At 45.6% G+C, this 19,853-nt stretch overlaps 1 protein-coding gene across 1 annotated transcript in view; it reads left to right on the top strand.

The window, feature by feature from the left end:
- The window catches only part of LOC119464477 (wee1-like protein kinase 1-A), a 29,299-nt gene extending 12,291 nt beyond the window's left edge, over positions 1-17,008 (top strand). Inside the window, exons 2-10 of the mRNA XM_037725468.2 lie at positions 4,853-4,928; positions 5,604-5,779; positions 6,699-6,820; positions 7,316-7,462; positions 8,907-9,014; positions 9,772-9,917; positions 11,198-11,305; positions 13,121-13,266; positions 16,154-17,008. Coding sequence (XP_037581396.1) covers positions 4,853-4,928; positions 5,604-5,779; positions 6,699-6,820; positions 7,316-7,462; positions 8,907-9,014; positions 9,772-9,917; positions 11,198-11,305; positions 13,121-13,266; positions 16,154-16,286 — 1,162 coding nt within the window. The 3' untranslated portion in view covers positions 16,287-17,008. The remainder of the gene's footprint in view (positions 1-4,852; positions 4,929-5,603; positions 5,780-6,698; positions 6,821-7,315; positions 7,463-8,906; positions 9,015-9,771; positions 9,918-11,197; positions 11,306-13,120; positions 13,267-16,153) is intronic.
- The last annotated feature ends 2,845 nt before the right edge of the window (positions 17,009-19,853 follow it).

The following is a 19,853-nucleotide window of genomic DNA, read 5'->3' as shown; positions in this document are numbered from 1 at the left end:
TCATTTCCATTAATTTATCATTTCTTTAATTCAATTAATAAGTACAAGTAATTTCCCTTATGTTGCCCTTGGTGACATTGTTTGTTGGCTTCTTATATGCTTTATATATATATATATATATGTACTATAGCCATGTACTTTCTTGCATAGAGTTTCTCACTATAAAACCTGAAACTCTATGCTTTCTTGTACACCGTGTGTCCGGCCGTCTAAACTCATTTTCACGTCGTCTGCTACGTCGTATGAGAGCAGACGACGCGAGCGCGTGTCCGTTGGAGCGCGCCACCGCCAGCTGGGCAAAAGGCCTTACAGCTGGGTGTATACGGTGACCCGAAGGCGGTTTGCTGTTGTTCTCCCCAGGTGGATAGTTGTGGCGCGTGCCACTGGCGGCCATTGTGCGGAAGGCGCGGAACATTACCGAACCCGGGTGACACGCTAGTGGGGAGGAAGAGAGTCTGGAGGGTGGGGTAGTGACCTTCCGAAGCGCGGCATGGGTTCCGTCTCGCCTTTTGTCAACAACTTCCTTGGAGTGAGTGGCCCGTGTTCCAGACGGGGTCGCGTGGCCACCCCACAGGATGTCTTCTTTTGAGGAAAACCGAGCGTTGAACGCTACAGGGCCTACCAAACGATTCTCAATCGTCTTCCTGTCGAGTCTTTCATCGTGTTGTTGGCTGTACTTTCTCCGTTCAAGGAAGTGGAGGCACACGACGCCCTAACAGACATTCAAGAAATGAATGAGGCTTACCTTGTGTGGATTTGTGCGGCGTGCGCCGTATCTTGTCTTGCTCTGTCATCCTCTGTGCAAGCAAGGCAAACCACTCTGCCGAAGTGGGCGCGTTGAGCGGCGTTATTCCGCTGCATGATGAACCCTTTAAATGTTTCGATGCGACTATGCTGGAAGTTCTGAGATTTCGTTTTCCATTAGCTATGCCGTTTGTGGCTGCTATTTCCAGGACTCGATAATTCGTCCTTGTTCCCTGTTCGAGCTACCTGAAGAAAAGCGCGTGGATTGCCCGACTGCAAAAGATTACAGAACAAAAAAGTTGCGATAATTTTTTTTCTTTCTGGGGATTCAAGGACGTCCCCGAATTCTTGAATCAATCCATTCCAAGGCGAATGCGTTGATTAAGGCAAAACATTTTCCACCTGAAGCGATTCCATGCTTCAAAAGCTTTCGCGGTCATATTTACATATATCTTTGTACACATGAGACGGCTGTAGTCGGAAGCGTCTCCCGGCCGCTGCACCGGTGGAATTTTCACGCCTCCGTGACGCTAGACGGCACGCCGAACAAACTCACTCGCGTGCCGGCCAAATGTCGTCTGCGCATGGCCGAGTCCGTTACAGGCCTTCTGCTCGCCTTCTGCTGGCCCTAGCAGACGACGGAGCGAGAACGTGGCGTGCAGACGGGATTTGCATGAGGCGCCACGTTCCACAACTGTTGAGTCTGGACGGCGCGTCGTCGTCGTCGCTGATGTTTTTTTTTTTTTCTTTCGCAGGGAGACCGGCAAACAAGCTAAGGAAAAAAACACAGAAGGCAAGGTTAATGCTTGAAGCAAAAAAAGAAAACGCAGCAGCAGCGAACAAACATCAGTCGAGTAGCAGACGACTTCCGCTTTTTCTTGTTTCATTTTACCTTAACGGAGCAGACGACGTTGCAGAAACCTGTTTCCGCGTTGTCCTTTTCTTTATATAGCGCGTTCTTCCTCTCATGTGCCAAATGTCGTTTCTACATGGCCGAGTCCGTTAGGATCGTTTACGCCGGGCGGCTGTCTTTTCCGCTTCGCTTCGCCGCCGACCTTGGCGGTCTCGTCCTAACGACTCTCGGCAGTCGACTAATTCGCGTGTCGAAGCCGTAGCGCAGTTGAGGAGGGGAAACATGTTGAGCTAGATTGATAGATTTATTATTTCTGGGATGGATAAAGTCGATTCTTAACGAGAGAGCTCTGGCTTGCAATGCCGTTAAATGAAGTGTGAAATACGAACGGCAAACGCTGGAAGTAGCGTTATTTTGAAAGGCGACATGCTCCGTTTGCCTTTTCTACGTGAATTGATTTCCTGTTTGTGAAATTAGTTTTTGTTGCTTAGTTGAATGTGCGTTTTGATTTCTCGTCCACGTAATGTCCGCCTCTCTAGATAATCCAACTAAAGGACTACAATTATCTGTAAAAGGCTATTTTTAAAAATTCCGTAAAACCTAAAAATGACCACCCCGTAGTATAGACAGCAGTGACGGAGTCCGTACACAGAACCAAGACCGATGAAAAAAGTCTCGTTGCACAATCTTTCCTTTCGTCGACCGCAGCTGTTGGCATTCGCACGCGACCAGGATCGAGCGACCGTTGCCAGCGGACAGCTGACGCGCGCCGTTCTTCTGTCACGTGACCCGTGCGCCACCTTTCTCCCGTTTCCCTTTAAATCTCCGCCAGGGTTCGCAACCCAACCCCGTGACGGCGACCCCTCAAGGTGACCACACTATATAACCTCACCGGTGCTGTATACCGGGAGGTCAAACGATCAACCGGCGTACCGTTACTGCATGCGCCCCCCAGGAACAGACGTCGTCAGAGCCAAAGACGTCACCTGAAGGAGTCCACAATAAAGGCGCGCAACGACTTTTCCCCGCTACCTATTTTTTTTTTTTCTGTCCGCATCTCTTGTTCGATTCTAATAATGCAGCTTTTCTTTTCTTTCTTTTTTTTTTGTCTCCTCCTCTATTCGCGGCAGATCCCTTTTCCTCGACAATGCGTAACGGTCTCTCCGCCGGAGTCGATCTTGAGGTGACCCCCCCCACCCCCCTCCTCCACACCTTTCCCCAGGCCGAGCGTCGCATCTGCCTGTTCCGTTGTTCTTATGTTCATTTTTTCCCCCTCTTTACCCCGTCGATCGCGCCGGCTAACCGTCCAAGCGCGCCCCCGAAGAACAAACAAAAGTTCCCGCGCTTGTGCTGGCGCGCGCGCGGCGACCGGTGTCTGTGTCGGCACGCGTCTGCGGCACTCACTCTCTCTCTCTCGCGCGCGCACCCTCTCCCAGCTCTCGACACTTTCCTCCTCTCTCAGGTCTCGTTCAGGTTGGTTCGGATCCATGGTTCGGATCGGTGTTGTCGCCAGAGCCGTCTAGCGGAACCGCCGTCGCGCGCGCGCTATTCCCTCCTCACCCCGTCTCCCCTTCTCCCCTCTGTTACCCCTCTCTATCTCTACATTAGCGCCCGCGGACAGCTGTTGCTGTCCCGTTTCTAATGCCTTTCTCACTCCCCCCCCCCCCCCCCCCACACGCAGGTCGTCGCGTTCCCGCGCATTGGTCGCGAATCTGTTGGCTCTAACGGAATGAAATAAAACGAATGAAGAGAGGAGTACCGGGAAAGGATGAAAAAAAAGTCAGGGAGCGACGGAACGGTTGGAGCGCACGCAACCGCCTGTTGCGCCCGTTGTCCTGCCAAGCGGGACTTGGGGGCATGTGTGACGGAATGTGTCTGCCTCGTCACGCGAACGACAGCGGCGTGCGTTATTGCGTTTGCCGGGCTGCTGCGACCTGTCAAGCGTCGTGGGAATGGGCCGGTTGTTTACGTGCAGTCGGAAGAGACTCGCAGACGCTGTTCACACCAGGCGGCACTCGCGTTTCGGACGGCATATCGCGGCCTGTGTGCGATATTTGTAAATATGCATGCGGGGCGGTGGCGCACAGTGGCCAGGTTCGATTCCCTGTAGCGGTTGCCTCATTCCGGAGGAAAGCGGCCCGCAACATTCCTCCTGTTCTATATTCTGCGCATGCTCCATAGCCCAGGAAGTCCCAGAGCTATGGAGCCTGAGTTAAAGCTTACCTAGTGATGTGCTGTGATGTTGATCTCAACCATTCTGTCAGTCTCTCTCAATGTATGGAATGGTGCGACTTGGATTGTGTTTCGGTAGGGATTTGCCAGCGCGCCCACCTTCATCCAGTGCACAGAAACAAATGGCTAACCAATTTTATTTGTTGGGCTGTGATCCCGAGTTTAAACCCTACTCTGCCTCGTTCATCTGGGTGTACAGCTGCAGTGTAGAGCATGATACACACGGTATAACACAGTATCTAAATTGATTGAATAAATGCTTTATTTGATGGGATGGCAGTTTGGCCTAATGTGAAGTGAGAAAGTCTGTCGGGGAGTGGAAGGCACATTGCGAGCGAGGAGCGGGATCTACGACTGGTGTAAAAGTCCGGATTCGCTGGCAGTAACGAAAGAGGGACTTCAGGGCTTGTGCGAAGGTCCATCCACCCTTCGTAGCTTGATATCTCTTCTTGCCCGAGGTGCAGCTGGTGTTCGTGACTTCACCCTTGGTGTTGTATGAACAAACACAGGAAAGTGAAGTAGCTCAAGTTATTAACATTAAGGATATCCAGAAATCCTGTTCCTGTCTGCGCCTCATTCACCTATGTTGTCCTTGTCCTATGGTTTAGGTGATCCTATGTGTAGGTGATCTATACTGTATTGGTTAAAAAAGAAAACCTTGCTCTTAACCTATTTTGTCATTTTAGTTGCATAATCTTCCTAAAAAAAAAAAAGAAAACCTGTAAAGCAAACCATAGGAGGATTAACAATCATCTGAGTGGTACCTTGCTTCATCATGCAACTGTTTTGATTTCCAGTATTCTTTTTGTGTATTTTTTTCAGGAGGTCCCCTTTCAGCTGTGTGCTATGGGACCTCCTCCTGAATAAATACCCTATGCTTGTATTTATTTATGAGTAAATAATGAAAATAGGCCTCATGTGAAAAATTGTATATTTGGTTTACGAGATTCTGTGTCAGTTCTATGCTTCTTGTGCATTTCTCTAGTCCTCAGATTGTCATGTTGCCCCCTTGTATCTTCGCAGGACTCCAGAGTCTGCGACTGCTGAAGAGCTGTGGGAGTGCTATGAAGATGACGCCATTCAGGATCGTATTGTTAAGGTAAGAAATTCAAGTATCCATGCGTGTTGTTACTTGCTGCAGCTTGTCTCTATCTAGTGTGACGGTCGTTTTTCAAAGAACAAATTTTACCCGGTGTGTATTTGAGAAAAGAAAAAAGCGAATGGGGAGAAATTTCCACCAAATATAGTAGTCTTTTTTTCATGAATTTAGCAGACTGCTTGAAGCTTGTAGCACTCAAAACAAAATATATATGCTTAAACAAATATATGCTTATAACGAATATCAGATATTACGAAATATTTTTGGTTTGGATGCGACTTTATTGCGAGGTTTGACAGTGTAGTTTTGTGAGGTGCAATTACGACACACCCAGGCACTAAACATGCTCTTGCGCAAGATCTAGGGAATGAATTGGGAGTACAATTAAGAAGACACTGAGAAAACAAGAGATGAGCGCTTGTCGTGTGTTCCGCTAGTCATAAACTGATCCCATTGGTCACTGGTAGTGCAGACTTTTTAATTAGTGTCACGGGTGCAAAGTTGCACTGCATAGTTCTAAAAGAGTGCGTAAATAAAATGCGATTACGCACATGCACAAGATGATGTGCGAACTAACTGCTTTACACGTGATTGTGTTTCCTTTATGTGCGTCCTATTGGAACCAAACTGGCAGTTGTTTAATCGTCTGGTCCTTGCGTACCTGACTGTCCACAGATGCAGCGCATCACGCGAATGGAGCCCGGCCAGTCGCGCTACGAAACCGAGTTCCTCGAGTTGACCGAAGTGGGCAGCGGGGAGTTTGGAAGTGTGTACAAGTGCCTGCATCGACTCGACGGATGCGTCTATGCCATCAAGAAGTCTCGCAAGCCCATGCGGGGCACCCAGGATGAGTAAGTGCGACTGCTTGCTTCTCTCTCTTCAAGCGCGGCCAACGTTTCCCTTGCTTTTTTTTTTTTTTTTTGTCGTGTTGATTGCCACCAGTTCTCCACCTAAGCAACCTGTGCAGTGAATTCGGAACGTCGGGGGAAAAAAATGAAGTGAAAATTAATTTGTACTACATTGAACGATAGTTTAATTGTTCTGTGTACACTTTACATACTTTATTAGCAATCTATCTTGTTGTGCGTGTATACTTGGAGTTGTGTTTTATACGTTATGATTGAGTATTATGAAGAGCGGAACATACCCAGTGCACACATCCGGTGATCAAGGCCTGGCATTGATGAGATTCGTTGAAGAGCGTTAAAAAAAAATAATAATGGTTAGTAAAATAGTGAGGGCAGATTATGTAAGTCGGGATAGACATGGCTGAAGCTTAACTCCTCAGTGGTGCATATGCTGTCATGACAGCGAATGATGGAGGCGTATAAATGGTCGGGCATTACAAAACTGCAGCCAACTCTGTCTCGTAATCTGCGCTACACCAAAGTATGTAAATAATGACAAAGGAATGCCATGTAAGTGCCGACTATCAAGCGTGCTTTATTAGGAAGAAATACATTGTCGAATAAAATTCAGTTGATTATCAGTGTTAGTGTTGCAATCCTTTTCTTTTTTTTTTTTTACTGTTATGCTGTCAAAACTGTCAAGCCTACCAAATTGCCCAGTTTTCTGTTGTCTTAAGAAACCTTCAGTTCATAGTCAAGTCAGTGAAGGATTCCTTTGGTTGACAGACTAGCTGGTGGCGAGCTTCTCAGGTGGTCAGGAGTTGCTTTTGAGTACAGGAGTGCAATGACATTTGCTTTTTCATTCCATCAGCTACCTTCCTGTAAACTGATTAGTGAAATCCACGTTTCTTGCATCCAACAGGAAGACTGCCCTTAACGAAGTGTACGCCCATGCGGTGTTGGGTCAGCATCCACACGTCGTCCGCTACTACTCAGCTTGGGCGGAGAACGACCACATGATCATCCAGAATGAGTTCTGCAATGGTGAGTACACGCTGCACACAGACCACTCGCAAATTAAAGGTACTCGTGTGCATCGCATTCACAGCACACTGATAAACGCAACTGCTTCGCTCTTAGCGGCACGGATACTCGACGTACAGTCGAGAGCAAAAGTATACGGACCTAGGGCCCCTAGTGCCATTGAAGATCGGCTACTATATATTGTGAATGCCACAAACTAATCTGATGGAAACAACATAAATTAAAATGTCAAATTTCGTTAGCATTGCAGGCAAGCAAGCTCGTAATGCATGCTTTGTTGTCACGTCACCTGTGGCTATGGGACAGTTACTGTGTTCTTAGGGGAATGTCAATTACTAGGACTTTCCCTTACATTTCTCGTAGCCCCTATGTTTCTATGGGATGCTGAAGCCAATCGGCCACGCCCTGCATCTTGTCTACACGAAAGTTGCGCAAATGCGGATGCATGTAGCACCAATGTTTTGACCGGAGGGGATGTTGTGTGTTGTGTTGCAGAGGGCAGCCTGGCCGATGCCATCCAGCGCAACGAACGCGAGGGCAAGCACTTCTCAGAGAAGGAACTGCGGCGCATCCTCCTACACGTAGCTGAGGGTCTTCGGTATATCCACTCCCAGAACCTCGTCCACATGGACATCAAGCCAGGTGAGTGCTTTATATTCAACTGTCTCGTCAGTCAAACGCACCTTAGGTAGCTTTGTTGAGTACCACCACTTTTTGATCTGCGAGTGCTGCATCCCGATTTTTCTTCCGAAACTGGTTCCACCTGTGGACAATTCAAAGCACAAGGCGCAGTTGAAACATTCAGTGGGAAGGTCATGGCAGCTAGGTATTTCTATGTTCTAAGCTAGAATCTGAGATGCGATGATTGAAGAGGATGGCAGATCCACAGTACTTAACCTAGCTGGCAAAAAGCGCTGTGAAACTAATGTACTTCCTATGGCTTGCTGTGGGAAATAGGCAGTGATAACGTAATGATTCTATAGCAATTCCTTTACTTTTTTGTGCTTTGTCAGTCATTCGAGCAGTGTGATACCTACTCGTATTGCCAAGATGAGTCAGCCGTGATCAGTGGACAAGAAAAGCATAGAATCTGGCAAGATATTTTTGTCATACCAGCCATGGCCTTACTTTAATAAGCCATGTCAGTGTATAATGGCGGAGGCTTGGAATAAAGAAATCGGAGATAGAGAGAACTGGGTTAAATGGGCATTGGTTAGAGTTCGAGCGCATTTGGCATGTGCTACCCGAGCACTTAGCAAGAGCAATGCAAGTACTAAGCTGGGGGTACTGTCAAGTTGTGCTTATGAGGATGCATGAAACATGGCAGCTAAATGATGAAAGAAACTGTAATGTTGCAGTTTAATTTACACTGCTTTCGTCTTGCTGTGCTGCTTATCTTGAATCTGGAATTTTTACTTGCTTTAACACACGTAAAAAGGCCTGTTGCAAGGAAAATAGTGGTGGTAGTGTGTAAAAGATAAAACTGCTATGTGATTATTGACTGCCAAAAACACTAAATTACAGGCCTCTAATAATCGGAGGTTACAGTGTAGGCTTTTGCCACAAAACCAAAAATGAAGTTCGCATTATGCATTTTGTTCCTGCATTGCTTTGAAAACTATTCGTTGTCTTGCTTATAATCTGCGATGCATTGTTTAGCAGATAGAGAACAGCAACAAGAGTTTAAACAGTCGGTTGTTGCAAAATACTTGGTTAGGTTCAGATGTTCGAAAATACCGAAGAGCTGTTTTTCAAGTTAGCGCGTAATATTCAATTTGTATCTGTAACTTGCAATATTCACCCACCCCTAATTTTTTTGCAAGATAGACAACCTCAATTCTTATACAAGTACAATTAGACGCAAGATATACTCGATACCAGATTGTTCTGGCATTTTGAGACAGACTTAACTATCAAACTGAAATATTGTATAAGAGCTTCCTAATCCTTTTGCTTGCTAAGCCTTGTCCTTTTGTGTGCGAGAAGCTTGTAGTATAGTTTCTACAGATTCGATAACGTGTCAGTACTCCTTTAAAACTTTCACATCGAAGAAGTTTTGTCCTGAGTGCTGTCTTCTGCTTTGCAGGGAACATTTTCATCTCGAGGGTCCCACTTACTGCACTTCCAGAGAGCATAGACGATGGTTTTGACTCTGGTTCAGAGGGCCCAACTGAAGAACTCGTCTACAAAATTGGTGAGTGCAATGTGGAGCACGCTTCCTCTTAGTGATTGCTAAGTAAAGTCGTTGCACTTGGCGGTTCAATTAAATTTCACCACTGCCAGTGTTGCCATAGCTATTGATTTATCAGTACGTCTACCTGTTTTTTTTTGGGGGGGGGGGATACTTAACGATTCAGTGATAAAGCTTTGCAATGTACTGCGTTTTGGCTATTTCGACCACCAGCTGAGACTGCTAGACTTTCTGCAGAGGTCAGCTGTACAAACTACCATAAACACTGATTGACATCAACTGGCATCGGCTCAGTGGTGCATGAAGGTACCGCTGTACCAGAAGTGTTTAAATACATGACTTCCAACTGGCCACAAAAATTAACGCTTTAGTTATACCTGGCTAGGTGCTTCACTTCAGGATAATAAACCTGTTGTCTTCTATTTAGTGCGACAGTTACAAGGTAGAAGCTTCCATTCTGATAGATGAGAATTCGTGCAATCAAAGTCGCCTTAGGCTTCGAGATCCAAATCTGGCACTACCAACTATAGTGACAGAGCTGGGCCTATGCTCTCAATAGTGCTAAAATTGTCGAAGAGCAAATTCCGGCCAATCTCGATTCTGACACATTAGCGAAGGTGGCCATTTAATGGGAAAGACCACTTACGAACAAAAAACTTTGTGAATTTGTCATTGCTGTCATTATTTTTGACACATTATGATCACTGTGGCTGCCGTTCCACGGGAACCCTAACTCATCACCACTGCTCTGTTTGCGCAGGTGACCTGGGTCATGTGACCTCAACCAAGAACCCCCAAGTGGAAGAAGGTGACTGCCGGTACCTCTCAAAAGAGGTGCTCCGCGAAGACTACTCCAACCTTCCCAAGGCAGACATCTTTGCGCTGGGCCTCACTGTCTTCGAAGCGGTGAGTGGATTTTCCTGCCTTGCGACTGTTGGCTGCTCGCGATGACAAGCGAAGCAACCAGCGGGCACACCATATTCCTTTGCCTCCCCTTTCCAACTACCTCGTCCCACCATTCTCCAAATGTCCCTCTCCCAGCTGCCACCGCTTTACAAATGGCAAAGTGGCACCATCTTGTAGGGATGCCAGAGAATTTGCATGGTGACGACGTACAGTGCACTGATTTTCCGTGGAACCTGGCATAAAACATGTTTGTGTTAAAAATAAAGCACATGGCAGAACTTTCAACATTCATTTTTCAGAGACATAGGTACTTGTACCCTATGTCATATCTAAGGCGATACAAAATAGCACTGCTGTAATGAAGATTGAAATTCAATGACCTTTTGACATCAGTTAACCTGTACACAAATATAATAAATTAATGCACCTTGTAAATAATTATTATTATAATTATTTACATTACAAGGACTGTAACATGGTTTGTTAACACACAATGCTCCAAGAGTTCAGTTCCTGAAAAGTAAGGAATGCCGTTGAAAGTACCTTCTGTTGTCCCTATTCCTGAACTAACGTATGCCTCCGCCTACTATCTGCTCTGTGCTTGTAGATTGAGTTATCCAAGATTAGCCTTGAGGTTACCTTACCCAGCACTGATTCATAGTGTAGTCCGAACTAGCCAAGACTGGTGTCTACTGGAAAGGATCAGGAGTGGAAGTCTACTGCCATATACAGGTTTATCCAATACCCACTTTTAAATGCGCAGACATGCTGACAGGAAGCCGCCAATCTGGGCGCAGTATTGCTGTGGCAACAATGTGATACCAAAAAAATGTCATCAGCTTGGATTGGGGTCATTCTGCAAGCAGGCCCTGTCGTGGCAAAACAGTCTAACCTGATTATAACGAAATCTCATCTCGCACTAAAATACATGCTGATATATAGGCAAAAAAGATTTTTGAATTTTACATTTACTGCATTCTATGTAATTATTTGCTAGCTATATCTATGGTCAATATACTTGCTGTTCAACCGTAATAAGCTCTCAATGTTTCATGTGCAAAATCCTTTGTGAATTGCCTTTATCCTCGGTGGGTTGTGACAGATTAGCTTGTTACAATATGCCCTTTTGTTGCCTTTTAGACGTCTGATCTCTCTGGATGTGTCAAGCTGTTATTGGTACAATTCATTAACCATGTCGTGTGGTAACTGTCCTTTGTGTTCACTGCGATGATATTTTGTGGTGCCAACAACATAACAAAGCTACCCATTTCTGTTGGCAGGGTGGCGGTGGTCCATTGCCCAAGAATGGTCAGGATTGGGTGTCGATTCGCAAGGGCAACCTCCCGAAGCTTGAACAGTGTTCACAAGACTTCAACCAACTTCTTACTGTAAGTACCTTGCTTGATTTTAAGACAAGCAAAATGGCCTACTTGTAGTTGTTCGTACTAATGACCTGTTATTCTTAGCTTTAAATAAAATTTATCTCGAAAATGCACTGTGGTGAACGCTCCACTATCCCCTAAAGGTGGCAGCTGTCGACTTCCATTAATTCAACATTCACAGGTGCCTTCAATTAAAGGTAACAAGAAGAAGAAAGCCCTAATACACTGCTGCCTTAACCTTGCAGTATTTACACGAATCTCAATGTGCCCCAAAAACTAAAGCGCATCTGATTTTATTGAAAAATAAGCAATTTTGGTCGTCGGAAAAGGATGAAGCTTGCAGAGCTCACTCTGTAGACTGAATGCTTTTATTTGCACTTAAGCGTCTGTCGGTGTCACTCTCTGACAGCTCTTTATTGCTATGGGCCCTGCGTTTTAAATTCCGCATTTCTCAACGACTCTGCAACTATTGTAAACGGGATAGCAGCCCACACCTAGACTTGAGTAGCAGCAGTGTTCATTTGTCACTATGTAGAGATCAGCTTGGTGTTTTAATGCTGCCGAACATAACAAAAGGTGCCACTGTTGCTGCGAAAGTGCTTTAACAATGTCGTAGATGTTCCGTGTGCGGCCACATAAACGCCCGAGACGTTAGAGTAGTGCTCCCGCTGCACAGGCACTTTGCACTGCTGTTGAGTTCAATGACAAGCTTTATTTTATCGGTGGTTACATGGTGCATTTAGAGTTCACTTCAGTCATGCTGAGAAACTGTATACTTGCACAATTTTACTTTGGTAGAAAACAACAAACCCTAAATCCTCAAGCAAGATACAGAAATTACATTTCATTTTACAAAAAAATTACATTTTGTTTTATCATTCAGTTGTGAAAATACGAATGCCCCGGAAAGGCGGTGGTCCTGGGTTCGAGTCCCGGACCAGGACGAATTTTTCCTCAACTGCGAGGCTTTCTTTCGGTGGTCCTGGGTTCGAGTCCCGGACCAGGACGAATTTTTCCTCAACTGCGAGGCTTTCTTTCAAGGAACGCGGTTGGGTTTCCATTGTAGCAATTGCTACATTTGGGTGGAAGTCTCAGTTTCCCTTTAATTACTTATCTCCACCTAGCGGATTTCCGCTGAACTATTACATCGAAGGTGAAGTGACTCGCATCATTGGCTTGTTAAAGTGCCTTGACTGGGATTGCCGGTCTCGGTTGAAGTCAACTGTCATTCTGTTTTCAGTGGCAGTTAAAGCTTCCGTGTAGCACCACTCAGCTGTGATTGAGCACAATGACTGTTTGGGTCAGTGGCCATTGAAAGGGCCGATTTAGCAAGACTTAAAAGACAAACTGCAATAAAATTTTAAGCCATGGTAAAGGACTATTTCATCAGTGTACAGCAGAGCAGCGTCCATGCAAAATTTAATGTTTGAAATATAAGCGGATGCGTTGCAAAAGGCTTGCTTGAACGCATCTACTTTGCAAAAAGCAAACATTTCTGATACCGTAATTGCCAAAAACACTGCCATTACCGCTCACCGTAAGTGACGCACGACTCTAAATGCATGGCTTCTAGGCGTGACCTCGGAGATTATGCTCTGCCCGCGTGAGCCGGGACTGACCTCATCCTAACCACCAGGTGCACGCGTCGTCTGCTTAGGTGCTGTTTAACGGCTGCTAACAAGGAAATGATACAATCAGGAGCCCCGCAACTTTGTCAAAGATTGCTTCAGCAGTGTACATACTGCTCATTTATGACCAGTTTAGCCAAAGCGAAAGTTCGTTGCAGTGGCTGAAATTGTGGTGCCTCGTTCTGGTTTGCAGGAGATGATCCAGAAAGTGGCGACCAAGCGGCCTTCTGCAAGCTCCCTCCTCCACCACCCTGTGCTGGTTCCCAACGCCACCAAGTCGCGAGCGCAGCTCCGGAAAGAACTGAATGCCGAGCGGTTCAAGAACGAGCTTCTCTCCAGGTGAGTCATTTCTGAAACCATCGCAATTGTTCACAGCCTGCAGCCTTTGCAGTCGGATCTTGAGGGTTAGTCTGATCTTGATATAACAACAAAAATCTAAACTTGGTGCACTTTTTTTTTCCCGGATATTAGCATGTATGCTCAAAAAGAATATATGAAACAAAGTATTTTTGTGTTGAATGCAATTTCACTATAATGCTTGACTATCTACCTTACTGGGGCCATTATTACACCACAAATTCATATATACAATTGTACAGTAACTTCTAAAATGGTGATTTCTTTCTTTTTTTTTTAACTAGAATGATGGAGGAAGTTGCTTAGGGGTGCTCTACAGCCCTGGTTCGCTGCTTACGATAAGCTTACGATAAGCTGTGTGTTATTGCACACTAATGAAATGCAGTAGACTTCCCGGTTAATTTGATCCTGACGTAGGTCACTGCTGGCACCTATGGATTTCGATGGGCACAAACTTTCGTTATTTCGATCGTATAATGTGCATTCGCTGGATAATTGGAACTTGACCAGTCAGCACTGCAAATGCCTGACCCCCTTTAGCAGCGTCTCTCTGTGTATCTTGGGGAACAGCGAGTGTTTTGACACACGTCAAAAAGATCTCCCGTCGAAAACACCTGTTTTTGGCTTGCCCTAGGAAGGTTTTCAAGCAATAACCAATTATGGTATTTACCCAATTCTAATGCGCACCTTTTTTTCTTTTTAGAGAAGATTCTGCCGAAAATTGCGTGCGCGGTGCAATCAGATACCAAACCAAAACTGCCCTTGCAGCTTTTGTATGCGTTCCCGCATAACACGGATGTATTGTGGCGAAATTTACGTTAGGAAACTGGACGCCATTGTGCAGCACGTGATCCCTGCTTATTTTCCTTGTTAAAAAATAACCTTCCCGATAACGGCAGAAAACGAAACTTCGGGGAGCTGGGGCCGGGCCGTCTTGGCCATCTATAGCGGCGGCGCCTGCACGGCAGCGGGCGCGCACGGTGATAGTCGAAAGTGAGGGAGCTACAAGGGAGGGCGAGGGGAGCCACCAAAGCGGCGGAGTTGCCGAGGCAAAATCTGCTTCCCTGCCGCCCTCCTCCCTCACATTCCACGGTCTCCGCATGCGCCCTTCGCTGTGCCGTGCCGGCGCCGCCCGCTCCCTGAAGTTTCGTTTACTGCCGTTATCGTGAAGCGGAGCGTTGGGCGGCGATGGCAGTTTCGTGGCCCTCGCTCGCTATGCGCGCCGTGATATTTCACGACTCGCACTCAAGATTCTGGTTTCAGCCTCACTGGCTGTTCATTCGCACCACGTGCCCTTCTCCTCCACTTCGTCTCTTTCTTCCTCGAGCACTCCTTAGGGCGCCCGTTTGAGGGGAGCATTCGCAGTCTCCGCTGACTTCCGTACTCTCAGGCAGCTGCACTGTAACCGGTATTTCGTTTCCTGCAACTGCACTATAAGCGATACGTGTATACATGGAGTGCTATGGGAAAATTAACGGGAGTCTGAAAAGACCGCACTACATCCGGTCCTGCACTATAAGCGGTTACGTTATAAGTGGTCTATACTGTACTTTGTTTAGGAGCTTTAATGACATTTTTACGTTAGTTTTCTACTTTGGACACATAGAAAATTAGCGGTGTGTCTTGGTTGTTGCTTTTCTGCATCATGTCTAATTCGACCTGCCGGATAATTCAATCGGTTTCGTCGGTCAGTATAGAATAACACATTTTTATAAGGAGAAAGGAGGAAAATTTGTGGTTAGTGCACACATATAAATCCTTTACAGGAAATTGAACAGCGTGAACAAGGGATGGTGGAAGTTAACAAAAACAAGCGCAGGGGCAGCAAATCACTGACATTGCGAATGGGAATGTAGAAGTGCACCTCTTTTGAGTAATAACTAATGAGTCGCTTGCAGTTTTGCTTGGCTAGGTATGCCGGTGACGCATACCTAGGTAAGTGACGCACGACTCGAAATGCATGGATTCTAGGCGTGACCTCGGAGATTACGCTCTGCCAGTGGCGCACCGACGGGGGGGGGGGATTCGGGGGGTTGTAACCCCCCCCCCCTGAGGCCGGCTTAACCCCCCCTTTTGTTGAACTCCTTTTCTTTCCTTACGCATTTGAGTACTGCAACTAAGATGTAAGACGCGCAATTGTCTGCACACTCGCAAAAAGCGCATTTTTTTGACAATTTCCCGTGAAGAAATCGAAATTAGTGCTGTTTAGATGGTATTGGCAAACTGTCAACCGCCCCCTGGCAGAGATCCTCGGTGCGCTACTGCGCTCTGCCCGCGTGGGCTGAAAAATCTGAGGTGATGTGCCGGGACTGACCTCATCCTAACCACCAGGTGCAAGAAGGTGTGGCAAAGTAAAAAGTGTTGCATATGACACAAATACCTTCACTGTACCTGATGTTTGTCATAAACACATATTCTTTACATGCTAACATTGGGGAGAAATATTTTATATTTAATTTGTTCAATAGCTTTTGCATGTTCATTATAATCCTAAGATTCGAATGTATCCAGTTGTCAAAGATGGTGTAGGCCCTGTAAGAGAACTAGAAGACGGTCCAATGCTGATGTCTCAAAGTGGCAACAGTTTAAATGGAAGAATGACTTGAACAGAAACAGTGCAAAAGAACAGGACATAAGACAGACAGTGGTGTTAGTGCGCTCGTTAGCCCTTGAGCATTGACCCAAGAGTCCATAACGGCATGGCCGACCCAAAAGCCTTGTCTCGGGTTTGAGGTGAACCCGAACTAAAGTACCACTGCATTTGTTAGCATGCTACATAGCTTGAATACTTCGGTTTCTGCATAGATGCAACATTGTACCGGACGAAAAAAGAAATTTCATTGCTAATTTTTGTTTGCCTTACTCGCAGGAAACTCGAAGAGGCGTCCATGTGCCTCCAGTCCCTCCCCATCGTCAATTCGTCGTCCACCGCGCAAAACAGCCGCGTCCACCGACTCATCGGCAAGAAGGCCAATCGGAGCCACAGCGTGACCAACTTCTGAAGTCGACAGTATCCAGTGTGCGACTGTAAACCCCCGCCATTCCACGTTTGTTTGCCTTCCTTCCATTCCTCTCCACGTCCTCCATCATTGTGCGCCATGTACCACCGTCACCATCAAGCTATCTACACGACCGTGACATCCGCGCTCCCTGTCGTTCCCTTCGGTACCTGTTCTCGGTGTGTTGTGTGGTTGGGGACTGCCAGTTGTGCCTAACTTAAAGGATTTCGCAAAGCTACGGAACGAGACTGTGATCGAGTCGACAGTCAAGATGCATGACAAGTCAAGTAGTCGGGACATGACCAAGACGCTGACGATGCGATTTTTGTGAAAGTTTGAGGTGTGGACCAACTTTTTTTTTTCCTCATGTAGTCCTAATCCCAGATCTCATGTGGTGTGACACCCGTCTCCGATTCGCGGAGGAGAGGGTGGTTTGTTCCTGTAAGATTTTATCTTTTTTTCTTGTCTCTTTAGAGTGTTTATCATGCACTGAGCTGCACTTTTTTAGAGAAACGTTTATAATGATGCTGACAGAAAGTGCCTTTATGCGAAGGGCTGTTTGTGCCATAAGTTATTTGAGTTTTTTTTTTATGACCAAGTGCATTCATGTGCAGTGTAAATAAAAGTAAGTCAATTACATATTTCTTTTTACTGATGACAACATTTTGTATAATATGCTGTTTTATCCCAGTCATCTCAGAGAATAAAGATTTTATCCATCATTATTTCGTTGCCAGTGCCTTGTTGCTCTAGAATGCATTATGCTAAGCCTGTGCCAAAAGACATCAAGGCAAGAAAGGTGTGAAAATAAGTCCACTTAAGCCCAAGAAAGTTGTAATGCACAAAAATTGCAAGAAGGTTAACATGTGGCAAAGTAAAAGGTGTTTAAGATCGATGCATCTGGAATGGCAGCAATAGTAGATGCAAGAAGTGGTTCCATTCAAACATGTACAAGGGAACAAAGTTGAGCACAATCCATTGCAGGATGGTCGTCAAAGTTTCGCAACAGTTAATCGCCAATTATGCTGCTGGACACTTATTCGTTACCTTTATTAAAGGCCCCTCAAACAACCTTTGACATTTTTCACATAGCACTTGCATCGCATACAGTGTACTGCAACGATCATCTACTTCTGGTAAGTCAGAAATTTAGACATCTGAGGACACCTAAGCCCTTTCTGAGAGTTGAGAATGCAAACGCCACTGAGTGGTCCTTTAACTTATAAACTCCTCATGGGCAAGCGAGCGCGTCCTGATTAGGCCTTACCGAGGTGCAGTTAGAATGCAGGCGAGAGCTTGCGCGGATAACACAGGCTTCCGAGAGCGAAGGTCACCTGGTGTTGCAGCGATTCCCTCTCCCCTCGTGCAACACCTGGCGCTAGCATGGCAGCTGATCCCTTTCGCCAGCTCTGCTCCGTCGAGGTGCGCTCGTGACATGGCGTCTCGGCTAATTGGAATTTAGGTGCCATTTCCCTGCTACAGATGACAAGTCGCCGGCTTTTTTCGCTCAATGGACCATTTGACGCTTTCGCACACAAAAACAGAAGAAACAAGCAATCCCGTGGGCTTTTGGTCGTGACACCAGCACGATGCTGTGCGTGACATCACCAGGGTAAATGTCGACCATAGAGTTACTGTATATGCTACCAAACTCGTCGACGGGGGACTACTGCGCCAACACGCCGAGAGTCATCTGCGTGTCCCAAGAGTGGAGGGGGCCTGCCCTTTGTGTGCTGCTGAATGTTTTATGAAACTTCCATTCAGTTCACACTGCGCAGAAGCCCATTAGAAGCGGACAATGGAGAAGCTTTTCTTCAAGTGCGTTATGAGACTCATACCTTTCATACTTCATGGTGAGAATACACGACTAGAAGATGTGAGTGAGAAACCGCGGTAACCACACAATCGTTCATCAAGTGCCTGCGACTCTGCTAGTACTGCACCATTTCAAAAAAATTATTTCGGCTATATGTTCATTGTGGACTGGTACACAGCTGCCACTAAGCGACAGATTTTCGAGCTCGGGGTCATTTAGGGGCCCTTTAAAGGGAAGCTGCAAATACTAAGTGGGTGTGGACTGCTAAAACATCAGTAAGGTTTTGATGAGGGCTAGTTGGTTCATGATTTAGAAATGAGGTTTGAACAGCGCTAATAAAACAAGGACATGAAGAAACAAATACCACAAACAAGCGCTGACTGCCAACTGGAAGTTTATTTGAAAATCATCAGCCATTTTACACTTTTTCCAGCGTAGGTATGGCCACACCAGTCACATAAACATCCGCAAAATCAGCAACATCATGATCTATCATGCAAAAAAGCTATTTCTTTCTCTGACAAGGCGAAAGAGGGAAGACTTACACATTTGACTTGACATTTGACTGACATGACTTATTTAGTGCTGCCTTAATGCATGTGGTTAATTTGCCTCTCTTAATCAGTTTTGAGTGTGCACTGTCATAGGGTAACAAGGTTTTCTTAGATCTGGGATGATGTGCCCAGCATACATGCTCATCCAAAGAAGAACAAAAATTAATATAGAGAAACTGAATGCAGTTGTTAATTGGCACTTTGTGCGCGAAATTAAGACCTCCCGATGAGTTTTTGAACATGCCCAAAATTTCTTTGACTTCGTTATGACCATGACCTAAACACTCGCGTAACAGGCGTGTCCACCATCTTAGTAGAAATTTCATTGTCAACCGATAATAAAAATATGTCGCACAGTATGGCGGCAATGGCTGAGCCTATACAAATGCCAGTACGCTGGATGTAGAACTGGCCATCAGTTGGCAGTTGAATGGCAGATGGCAGTTGAATAAAGATAGAAATATAAAATATTAAAAAATTGTCGCTGTTAACACCGACAGAATTTTGAAAATTCAGTTCTCCTAAATCTTCTATCTTTTCATCCACAGCACACATGAAACCATTACGCGGCACTGAATAATAAAATTCCTGTACGTCTATTGAAAATGCGGTTAGTGCAGTCCCCTGGTCTTCATTAATTGCCAAGATAGCTTCTTCGGAGCTTTTTACCAGAAAAGGGTCCTTTATCTTGTAGAACTTTTCCTGCATGGCACTGCCATGCAGGAAATTTCTAACTTCATTCTATCTTCTATCTTCATTCTATTCAGATTTCTATCTTCATTCAATTGCTATCAACTATGATGGCCAGTTCTACATTCAGCATACTGGCATTTGTATAGGCTCAGCCATTGCCTCCATATTGTGGGACATATTTTTATCCTCGGTTGACAATGAAATTTCTGCTAAGATGGTGGACACGCCTGTTACACAAATGTTTAGGCACGTGGACAACTACTTAATTGTTTTGAAGAAAGATCACGGTCATAACGCGGTCAAAGAAATTTTGGGCATGTTCAAAAACTCATCGAGAAGTGTTAATTTCAAGCACAAAGTGCCAATTAACAAATGCATTCAGTTTCTCGATATTAATTTTTGTTTTTCTTCGGATGAGAATGTATGCTGGGCATATCCCAGATCTAAGAAAACCTTATTACCCCATGACAGTGCACACTCAAAATTTATTAAGAGAGGCAAAGCAAC

Source organism: Dermacentor silvarum, chromosome 9, assembly GCF_013339745.2.
Source record: "Dermacentor silvarum isolate Dsil-2018 chromosome 9, BIME_Dsil_1.4, whole genome shotgun sequence".
NCBI classification, from domain to species: Eukaryota; Metazoa; Arthropoda; class Arachnida; order Ixodida; family Ixodidae; genus Dermacentor; species Dermacentor silvarum.
The sequence above is the reverse complement of the archived record's forward strand: the minus strand, read 5'-3'. Positions and strand labels throughout refer to the sequence as shown.